Here is an 11789-nt window from a genome sequence, read left to right on the forward strand (position 1 = left end):
GTGTGTGTGTGTGTGTGTGTGTGTGTGTGTGTTCATGCGTGCTTGCATGTGTGGACCAATATGTATTTTGTTTGCAATATGATTCAATGTATTCCTATTTAAAACAGCATTAAATTTAATGTTTTTATATTTTTAGCATGCATCAATCCACCAGAATACAAGACTTGAGAGGTAAGTATCTGCGGTGTTATAAACAAAATTTATAAAATGTCTAACCTGTTAACAAAATTGAATTATTGTAAAAAAATTGTGGGGATTTGGCATGGTTATATTTATTTTGGACAAAAAATGAGATAATTTTGTTAAAGAAACAGCGAAACTTCTTTCAAACCATTTACTCAATTTGTGGAAAGCGGAAAACCTTTGTAAGTGTCTGATTTAGGATCAAACAGAGATCCTCTCATCTACATTCAGAAAGAAAACCAGCTCAAGGTATCATGGAAGATTTTTTTTTTGGTCTTGCCTTTTTTTATCTGTTTTTTACCAAGATAAATTAAGTCTGGATTTAAAGGGTGCTCTTCATAGGTTTCAATGACATTAAAATACTGATTTTTTGTCTTCTTCTATTCTGTTCAAGCTTTGTTTCCATCACTCTGCTGGAGAAACATTTGATCCCCTTTTGGGAAAAAACTCTGCTGAGGTTGTTTTGTTATTGATAAGATAAATGTCTATAGTTGTGCGGGACATGTTGAGATTGAACAATAGCTACAGGCTCTGAGACCCTAATACAACACATTTGTAAATAGTGAGAAAAATAATTACGCTGTATGACAAGAAAAATTAATGGTACTCTGACACCTATTTGGAACTCCAATGTTTTGTTTCCCACTTTAATTCACTTCAAATCAAGGATATGGTTTCTTTAAGAGACTTATCTTCTCTAATCTTTTCACTTTGCCTTTTTTTCCCAGACGGGGGTAAACTTTTGTGTTTCATATTTATATTTGGCTATAAGGTCTTTTTCTCTTTATGTTGGTGACCCAGTAGGGGAACATGATCTGTCGTTTGAGAGATACAAGCTCCTTTTTGTTCAGTAAACTTACAAGAGTATGGAAAATGTAGGGCTACCTTCCTTTTTGCTCTTCTGATATGAGCAAAATAATGCCACCCTTGTATCTAACAACTTTTCTCGTCTAGACTGCTATTGTAAGTATGACTTTCATAACACAGTTCTTCATAGAGCCAGTGTTTGGAGTGAGCTGAAATTTCATCCAGTAGTCACTGAAAAGATGAACTGTGAGAGATGTTTTCTCAGCATATTAATGAAGACAGGACTGAGATAGGTTGTATGGAACATGCACACTGGGGCTCTTATCCATGGACCGTGTTTACAACAGGACTAACTAAAACTGAAAGTACTCTCACTGACATCACCAGACTTACATAGGCTGTGTTTGCAACTCAACTAAGACTGAAAGTACTCTTCTCATTGGCAGTGAAGTAACCTCTTCCAGTTACGTGAATTATTTGAAACTGTGGTTGCTGCAATTTTCATGAATTGAAATGTGAAATGAAAAGTCGTGTTTACATGCATGTTTAAGATAGAGAACTGGTGTAAAATATCAAGATAAGTGAAAAATGAATAATGTTTTGGAAGGCGGAAATATACTTTTCATGATTCAGAAGTGATCACTGCAAACATTGCAAACTTGAAAAATTTTTCAGTGTTTAATTTATGTGGAAAAGGGCTGTGGAAATAACTTTTTTCTAGTAAGTTTCTGTACATTAGCCAGCTTCACAGTCTAGTTTTTGGTCTATTTAGTTCTTACTGTATTTTCTTTTTTGTCATGGAAATCTGAGTAAAGAGAAACTCCACATACAACAGCCGGTGTTGTTAACCTGTGCTCTGATTGCCATTATTCAACCCCCTAATTGCACTGAATGTCACAAAAAAACACGTAACATATCTCTCAAATCACAGTCATTACCTGGCTCAACTTGTTTTCTGCTCTCTACCAAAAGCGTTAATATCTTACTCCTGTTCTATTTGTTTATGATTGATGGATGGTTGGTCATATCCATTCATAATTAACAAGTATACTCTACATTTGGTGTGGCATTTCATGCCTCAAATGACCCAAGCCTGAACCTGAGGAGTCTGCCTCAGCATATCAGATACCTGAGGTTGGTTCTGTTTAACTCGCTTATAAAAGATGACAACAAATCGTGCTTGTCAGCATAAGTTATTAAGAGAAAGGGGATAGCAAAATTGGCAACCGGATCCAGAACAGTAGACCAAGTGTAGCAGGCATGAGCAATTTTGAACAAAATCTTTGAGTGTTGTGTTGCATAATTTCATGCCTCTTTCTACAAAAGACTAGACTAAGTGGTCGCGTGTTTAACCTTGTGATGTGCCCTTCCTGTGTGTAAGTCTACCGCTACCTGGCTGCACAAGAAAAGTTGGCAGATTGTTATGTATTATTACCCCCTCAAACTCGAAACTTTTTTTTTTATTGCTTGCAGAGTCTTGTTGTTCTATCCAGCATTCCTTAGTGGAAGAATGTTTGTTATTCCCCTGGAGTCGTCTCTTTTGCAGGGACTAAGTGTTCTGTCTTTTAAGATTTTTGTGGCTTTAAGTTTGTCTGCAAGCTTTATAAACATGGGGACACTGTGACATTCCTGGGCTTACTTTGATTTTGTCCATGCAACATCACATAACACCACAGACTGATGCATTCTTGCCTTTGATCAAGCCATGTCTAAAGGAGAGAAAATGGCCATTAAGATATGTTAAGGGCGTTTTAAAAACCCATTAACATGTCCTTATTTACCAAAATTTGAGTAAAGGGTGACAATTTAATGTGGATGCTACTAGAGGCTGTAGACTTCATTTGTAATTGTAACCTGTTTTTGTAGGTAACTTGGAGACGATTGGTTACTTACTCCATAATATGATATCTTTACTGTAAAATAATATCCATTGAAAATTGTCATGTAGTTTTATTGCAAATTGAAATGTTGAAATTACAAAAGAGTTTGATGACAACCCTATCAAAACCCCACCCACCAAATACACACAAGTGTATCCAAAAGTTAAAATGCTAGATGTTTACTTTTAGTTTCTATCACTGTGCTTTACATGTCTATTGGTTTTACAATCAGACCTATTAAGTAACAATTTTGATTGATCTCTTCAGATGCAAAGCTCACCTTGTGGAGTCTAATGAAAAAGTGGAGAAATTGACGGCAGAGACCAAGCAGTACCAGGAGAGGAAAGGAACCTTTCGACATAACCAACAACTGGAAGAACTACGTCGACTCCAGGTATACAACAGGCAATCCCAGCTGATTCCTGAGATTGCATCTCTTTAAACTTTTTAACTAGTTTATCAATTTTTTTTATTCTTTAAGTAAAAAATTGCACCCTTGGATAAATATAGGCAGTTTACATGTAATTGTCAACTACCAATTTCTTTCAGTTAATTTAAGATCTGTTCAGACATCTAACTCAATTCTCCTCAGACATCTAGATACCTGATAAATCAGTTTTTATTGATGATGCAAGCTCATTAAATTTCTTATTTAAAGTAGTCTTTGCCTGTGAAATGAATGTCAACCCAAATAAGTCAAATCTAGTTTTATGTCAGACATAAGCTTTTTTCCTTAGAATCATGGAATTCCAAGATTCTAAATTTAATTCTGATGGTTCATGAGATTATGTGTTTTGTCACACAATGAATTTCACAGATTTTTTAAAACCTGTCTGTGATATTGTGTTAATATGTTAATTGAAATATAATTGTTTGACATCATTTGCCATGTTTCAGAGTTCCATTAACACTGAGAGAACAGATTGGGAGAAGACCAAGGAAAGGGAGAGGATGCGACTGGAGGCAGAGAGAGAGACTGTGGAAGAACACAGGAAAGATATAGAGAAACAACAGGTAGACTGGGGCAGTTTTCTTCTTTTGTTTTCCTTTTTTAAACGTGATCATATTTTTGATACTTTTTTTTTTGCCTTGTGATGAATTTGGTAAATCTGATCCTATCTTTTCTGAAAAGTGTGGGTTTTATAGTTGCTTTTAAATTTTCAAGTGTAAACTGTCATGCCAAAAATATGTTTGCTTCTCGGCCTTTTGGCTAAAGTTAAAGTGTAATTAGTAGAAATTTTCATATACTGTAGTTAGTAGGAGCAGGCTAAGTGCAGAGAGATTGTTACAAGGCATCTCAGTTGATTCCTATTCATTTTCAAGGCTGAGATGGAGCAACAGAGAGAAGAATTAAAAAGGCAGAGAGCTGCTTTCCAAAGACAGATTGACTTGTTTGAACAGCGTCAGCAACAAATACAGCAAGAACAGCAGAAGGAGCAACAGCAACTGTTACAATTACAACAGCAGCAACAACAACTACAAAAGCAACTCTCTTCTGGAAATATGATAAAAAGTGGATTAAAAGATGTCAACTCTACAAGTGTAAAAAATGACAAGTTTTCCACTACAGGAAAGGAAAATAATTCCTTGGATCCAACACGTTTAAGCCCACAGGGTTTGGTTATCAGTCATAGGCGTTCAGCTTCAGCAGATTGGAATAAAGATTCAAATGATAAACGTGCAACAGAGGGTGAAGCTTTCGAGCCAATGAAAGAGGAATATGCTAGGAGTTTACAAGAACCTTTAAATCGCAAAACGCGTTCAGATGATCGGCGCATATCACACCATGTGTTTGAGGGTCAAAACAGACGGGCAGACACCATGCCTAGTTTAGGTATAAGTAAGAGAGACACTAGGGAAAACTTGCCTATACATCTAGTGAGTGCCACCAATGAACAGAAACTGCAAGGTGCTGCCTTAAAACAGCAGTTTCCTCACAAACTTGGAAGCAGCAACAGCTCTCCATCTTTCAGTGGAATTATTCCTAAAAAACTGGCTAGCAGCTCAAGTAGTAGTCAGCCCAGCTCTCACAACAGTCAGTCGAATAAGAGTGCCAGTTTAAAGCATAACAGCTCTGGGGGAGGCGGGATGCTGCCTATGAAGCTGGCTGAGAGGAGTAGAAGTGACAGTAAAGAGAGGAGTCAGTCCATGTCTTCTCCTCAGTCTGCAGGAAAGAAGGACCAAAGTGTGATATATTTCTAAATGTTTCGAAATCCTATAATAAGGTGAGTTTATTTTTGACTGAAAGTTAAATTCAGCAGATCAGCATTAAAAAGGTTAAGGTCTCTTAATATACAATGTGTTTTATCTGTGCAAAAATTCATCATTTGTTTTTAAGACTTCAGATCTGACCTCAGATCTGTATTGGTTCTGGCCTTATTCTTGGAAGTAACCTGATTAAAGTCAGACAGACCAGTGTATTACTATATGCACTTCACTTTTTCAAATCCAGAACTCAAATTAAGCACGCAAAGTAATTGAATTTGGCTTTCTTTTTGAAAGCAAACTAAGTGTATATAGTTTTTTGAAGACCACACACTTCAGAACATTTCCTCTATTTGTTTCTTTTAATTAATTAGTTGAAAGGAAAGGGTACTTTTCTAAAAGCAGTTAATGGTTAAATAGAGTATTTGGAAGTTTGATTTGCCAAATGTAAGACAGGAATTTTAAATGGTCAGCACTGAAAGTTGTGCAAATCTGATGTAAAAATGGCATGATTGGGAAAAAAGGGGAGGGATATTTCTACTTCCTTACTGAGTTGCTGCTTATATGATATCCCTTGAATTTTTGTGCATTTGAAAGCAAAATGAAATAGGATGATGGGACAGAGTGGGCTTTAAGATAGAATGTCTTTTTGTCTAGGATAGTGCACTTTGTATAGATAGTAATACCACAGAAATTTACCAGTGGAGGTAAAGCAACAAGAGGAGCCAATTTCTTTTGGTCAGCTTTGCCAAGAGAAGCAATTTATATTTGGGGGAGCATGATGTCCAGTTAAAGGTCTTCTTCCACAACTTTGTTGTTGTTTCCTCATGAGTTAGAATTACTTGAAGTTTGCCAAGATCAACTAAATAGATAGGGCCACATGTGGAAGACTCATCGGGTTCACCTGGTCTAGGTGCTAACAAAAGGAATCTTCATCGAGGTGTGAGTTTGGTTTGTCACTACTGTTTAGCAATAAGAAAACTTTGCAGTTTATATGAGGATTGGGGGCATCTCAGGCAATCTAGAAATCGAGATTCTTATTAAGATACTAAGAGGCAATATTAATCAAGTTTATCAAATTTTGTTATAAGTTCAGGTGACAATGGCTTCTTCCTTGCATCTGCAGCCTGTTTATTTCATAGGAATCCTTGTCCTTAAATGAACCTCGAAGCCTTCATTCAAATCCTTCAGATCTTTTTTGCAGAAGGATTTATCTTTAGTAAACCTTCTAAAATTGACTTTTGATTGTTTTCTATGATGTTACATGTTTAATGTAAATTCATACTCTGGTGTACTTAATGTGTGATCAGGTTCTTATTTTAATATTGACTCAATTTGCCACATAGTTTGAGGAGCCAGGTTGAAGTACAGACATGATAATGGTGTAGTTTTTGCTTCTTCCTGGTAATCTGAAGCACTCTAGTGAGAGTTCATCAGAAGGAAGGGGGTTCTTTGGTGTCTCTTTTACAATCGTTGAATTGGGTGTGTCTGTCTCTCTTTGATTTGGTATATTATGTTGAGAATTTAGAAAAAAAAATTTTTAAGGGCATAGCACGTCTTGATATCGTTCATTTCCTCTGACTTTTTTTTTTACTAAATTGAATTTTTATACAATATTTTATACAGAGTTGTGATGTATATAATTTTTATATTCTTTGATTATCAAAAAATATTTTGAAAGATTTTTGTAATCAGCTGCATCCATGGGTAATGTAATTAGAGAGGAGAATTCACATTGGGTGCAGAGCTATTAAAGAACCTGTGACCCCAAGGCACACTCCAATTTGGATAAAATTGTTTAGGCCTAGTTGACTACTATGTTTCATTCAGCTGTGGGTATTGATGAATTACACTGCCATTAAGCTGCAATACAAGTAGGCAACCCATAGGTACCCCAGGCTGGTGTTACCGCACTGGCCTCTTGATTCAGTTCAGCTCAGTTCAGATTTTGGTCTGTTATTCTGCTTAATATATCAGAATTATGACATTTGAAATGAAAAGAAAATGTTTTATCTTTTATTAAACTTTTTCACTAAAAGTTCAGGAGATGCTTATGTTACAGACTGTAGTGCTCTTTGATGAAAGCATGCACATGCCTTCCATTCTTCGACGTGTCACCATAATGAATTGGTCAACACATACAAGCATATTATTACTGTATAGATTTTATTTACTGCTTACTCTTTTTTGTTGACAGTGTCTGGCACAATAATTAATCATAGTAGTGGATCTTTTCTTATTTTAATCACTGACGCAAATTGTTGCTGTTATTTGAGGTAACATTTGATGCATCTTTAAACCAATTGTAAAAATAAACTGCCATTTGATGATTTGATATCTGAATAAAGATCTTAGTTTTTTTTCACCAAAGTTTCAATATTGTGATCAGGAAAGATAAAGAGGGACTTTCCAGTATTGAGCACCAGCTGACCTTCAATTTGTTAATGAAGCTTTGTTTTTGTAGTCTGCATTTTGATGAATATCCATTATGGAAGTGGAAACTTAATAACAGGAAAGGAAGAATGAAAAAAATTCAGGAAATAGTTCAGATACTCTTTTGTGGTTATACTCCTCACCTTAAAGTTGCAATTTGCCTTTCTGATACACTTTATATTTGATATAATAAGTGCAACTTGTGAGTGTGCTATTTTTGATGATTTTCTAGCAGTTTATTTACTGTAAGTCAGATATACTTTTTTTGAACAAAATTTTTTTTCTATTTGGTTTGAGGCATAGATGTTCAAATCCCATTGCCTTTCAATATTTTAGGTGGCGACTGATGGATGATTCAGTTGTAGGATAAGGTTGATAATACACCTCAAAACCTGAGTCATGTCGCCAAGAGTAATCTAACAATCACGACAAGTAAATACTGCAAGCAGTAGAAGTTGAGATCTCTTTCTTTTACCATTGCCACTCTTTACAGGTGAATATGTTCAGCTAGAATGCTGATACCAAAATCTTTTCTGGTAAATCTGCCTTCTTGTCTTGTCATTGTTCATAGTCTGGGGTGTATTTCAAGCAATTTCCAAGGAGCTCAAACAAAGTGCATACAGAAGAGAGCAGCATTTCTAGGGAGAACCCCCTCCCTTGTCGTTGCCTTGTTATTTTCTCTGTACATTTGAAGTCTTACTTGCACATGTGCTAACACATTAACATGTGCGTGCATGCCTTTTACCTGGTGTCTGCAGTTACCTGGGTGTCTGCCAAGTTGCACCATTTGCACTTGATAACAAATTATCAGGAAAAGAAAATAGTGCTTCCTGACGTCAGTAACCTGGGAGCTTCCATGGTGCTCATTAGCAGTGTTGTGAAAAGTGATAGGCCCTGTGAACCTCACTCAGTGCATCTTGTACCAGGAATTAATTAGCAGGAAGGCCTGATTAGGTTCCGTCTATTCCTTCCTTGTGCTCTACCTTTCATCTTTCTGAGTGATGTGGTCTGGGAAGCTTGTTAAGTACAATCAATTTTGCTCTGGTTCAAATTTGGAGAACTAGCTTTTGATTCCAGAAATAATTGCTGAAAGTCAAAAGTCATCAGTTTTTGAAATGGTGATGTTCAGTCGGTGGAAAGAGTTTTATTAATGGATATCTGCCATGCTAAGTTCTTTTGTAACTTCATATGAAATGGTGTGAAAGGTTATTTTATATAAAAGTACCTTTTTTATTTTACTGATTGGAGTATACAGATTGCACACATCATTTGTCTACAAGAAGTTGACAGTCGGGAAGGTTATCTCAGTTTTGCTCAAGTTAAAAATTAGACTGCTAGAGCTTAGATTGTGTGTTCTCTCTGTGCTTCGGGCTGTCGCAGAATCTTAACCCATCTTGCATTTTCCTCTTCATGTTGTGCATACAATACTTCTGTGTTGTAGTAAACTAAGCCAAACATGTAGTTGAGCAACTTTTATTATCCAAATATGAAGCTTTGTCATTTGAACCTGTAATTGTTGATTGTTTTGTCAAGACTCGGGCAGGTTTACAAGATTTTTTTCAATAAATGTAAGACCGAGACCTTTAAAACAAACTTGGTAGTCGAGAATTTTTTATCCCAATTTTGAGGCATTGTCCTTTGAACCAGTTTTTGTTGATCTTCTGTAAAGAGGCGGGCACATTTACAAGGTTTCCTTAAAGAAAAAAGTGTAGACCTGAGCTTCAAAAAACTTTGATGTGAATGATTTATTATGACATTGGAGATACATAGGGGGTGGTTTTTTCACAATATGTTTTCGGATAGTTCAAGGCACACTTTGTGTTCTGCACCTTCTGTGTTCCAGAGACAGTTAATCCTCGTCACTTTTTGGTAGAAGTAATTTGCCTACCTTAAGACCACCCGTTAGTCAAGTAGAATGGGCATAGGTACTGATAGTGAGCAGACATTTATTGGTAGCTCTTTAAAAACTGGAATCAATGGCACCTTTCCTTTATTGTTCTATCAGCCCAAAAAAAATTGAGCAGGTAAAGTTCTCTTGCCAAAAATTCAATTACTGTGAGCAGCAGTCTCCCCAGTTCTTGGTGTTTTTGAATTTTGTGGTTGAACTTGAGCAGTTACATCATTTTAGAGTGCTTAGAAAAATGAAATAGAAACAGCATTTTCCACTTAAAGGGGGGAAAAGCATCAACTTCAAAAGATGGACTTCAAGTGTGTGAGGATTTGGTATCTGAAGACCAATACAGTGGTTAGAAAGTTTTGATAGGAAAAAAAAAGCAAATGCATGATTACTAGTGATTTAAGACCCAACCATTTCTTTCTTCTTCTAATGGAATCACATATTAAACAACTCAATACTTTTTTCCATAAATTATAAATGATCTTTCTCTTTACTTTTAGGATTGATGGTGCAATGAGATAAATGTGCAACTCGGAGGCAGATTCTGTGAATACTACCACTACTACTGCTTCTATTACTACTCCAGTGCCACCTAGAGCTTTGAGAATCATGATGACTGTAGTATGAAATGGAAAGGGGAGGAGAGTCAATATATTCATTGCCTATGGAGCTTCAGAACCTAATAAGGCTTCGGTACTTCACATATTTTAGTCTCACAACTTTGCTACAGGTTACAATTGATCAACTCTGCAGGACAGACCTGGGATGATTGTACAAATATGAGAATACATTGATTTCACTTGAGCAGCAGAAGCCTTTTTAAGAACCTAACATTCTGATGTCTGTGGAGCCTGCAATCCTACAGAAAAGAATTTCAACAGTGTACACTTCGTAAAACAATGCATCTGTGATTAACGTTTAACATGCAGGGATTTTTTTCTCTTTGGAACTGAAAATCTAAAATTGTGTCACTGTCAAATGAAATAAAAGAGACATTGAATATTTTCAGTATAGTTAATGCTTATTAAGTTACTGATAAATGACTTCATTTTCTTGCAGTTATTTTCTATATTTAGATGCTACAACTTTTATCATCTGTCTTAATCTTCAATTTAGATTGAGTTATTCTTCAGATGTTTGCATTCAGAAGACTTTACTGAACTGGCAGTTTAATTGCTGGAATGGATAACAGTATTTAAGAAAGGAGCCACGTAAACCTGTAAATTTACATTGTATTAGTGAAAGGAAGAGATGTACAATTTATAGGCTCATATTGGTAATACCGGTTATAGAGAAAACATGGAATTTAGATCAGGGAACTAGACAAATGCATTGTCTGCATGATTGAGAGAGAGATGATAACAATTACTATATATTAGGTTTCATGCATTATTTACTCAAATGTAGGAAAATCAGTGGAATACTTTTGAGTGCATTGTATGTGCATCTTATGCTTTATGATTACTTTCAGCAAATAGTTTGATCTCCTACCTCAGCTGATGGCCTTGACATCAAGAAACTGACATCCAGTCCCATCTTTTCTACATAATCTGGCAAAGTTAACATTATAGCAGCTGCACCTCAAGAATACATCATTGATGTGGGTCGGAAAATATTGGCATTTCTTCACTGTGTGGTTTTTTCGGTACTATATCTTCTCAGTGATTGACATTTTTGCAAATTATTCATTTTGACTGATAAGACTTTATCACTTGCAGAGGTGTGATATTTTCTTTACCAGTTTGTTGCTATCGCTCATTAAGATTGTAAGTGTCAGGGGGGCATTTGCATTGGGCAAGTGATAAACCCAAATATTCTTATCTTGAGGAGTTGTTCTCTTACCATCAGAACAATTTTGAATGACTGGTATAAGACCCTTGTCTTTCTCTAATCTGAAAGTTTGCCCATGGTAATCCCAAGAACAAGGCAGTTGCTATGAATTAGTTTTCTTTAGTCCCCACATTTAATCTCTTTTGATCATATGTCATTTAAGGATGGTATGCTAACAAAATGGGGTTGTTTGGGTATTTTTTCAATTCAAACACTGTAAGGTGAAGATTAGGCTCCCGCAATATCAAAGTAAATATATTTAAAGGTATTTGCATTTAAACATTAATGATAGATTTGCTGCTTATTGAAAGCAATGAAAAATTATGGTGCTTTTTGATTAAGGTGACTATTACTGCATTCCCAGAATCATTGGTTCTTTGAATAAATTGACACTATGCTAAATATGTAATTTCTTAATTCAGCAGTTTGAAGGCCTTCTTGTAATCTTCAAGAATTGTCACAAATTATATTTATCTTATCTCTTACAATATGCTCTTATTTAAAACATTGATTAATTATTATGAATGTACATAGATGTATTTTGTGTAAATTCT

At 35.6% G+C, this 11789-nt stretch overlaps 1 protein-coding gene across 31 annotated transcripts in view; it reads left to right on the plus strand.

The window, feature by feature from the left end:
• LOC106170911 (rho guanine nucleotide exchange factor 28) overlaps positions 1–11587 on the plus strand; it is a 106442-nt gene extending 94855 nt beyond the window's left edge. For all 31 annotated transcript variants that reach the window (XM_087000925.1, XM_087000926.1, XM_087000930.1 and 28 more), the window contains 5 exons: positions 137–171; positions 3138–3264; positions 3768–3884; positions 4194–5095; positions 9906–11587. In XM_087000925.1, the coding sequence (XP_086857051.1) occupies positions 137–171; positions 3138–3264; positions 3768–3884; positions 4194–5072 (1158 nt within the window). In that variant the 3' untranslated portion in view covers positions 5073–5095; positions 9906–11587. The remainder of the gene's footprint in view (positions 1–136; positions 172–3137; positions 3265–3767; positions 3885–4193; positions 5096–9905) is intronic.
• The last annotated feature ends 202 nt before the right edge of the window (positions 11588–11789 follow it).

Source organism: Lingula anatina, chromosome 1 (assembly GCF_051362555.1).
Source record: "Lingula anatina isolate TDL-2025a chromosome 1, LinAna3.0, whole genome shotgun sequence".
NCBI classification, from domain to species: Eukaryota; Metazoa; Brachiopoda; class Lingulata; order Lingulida; family Lingulidae; genus Lingula; species Lingula anatina.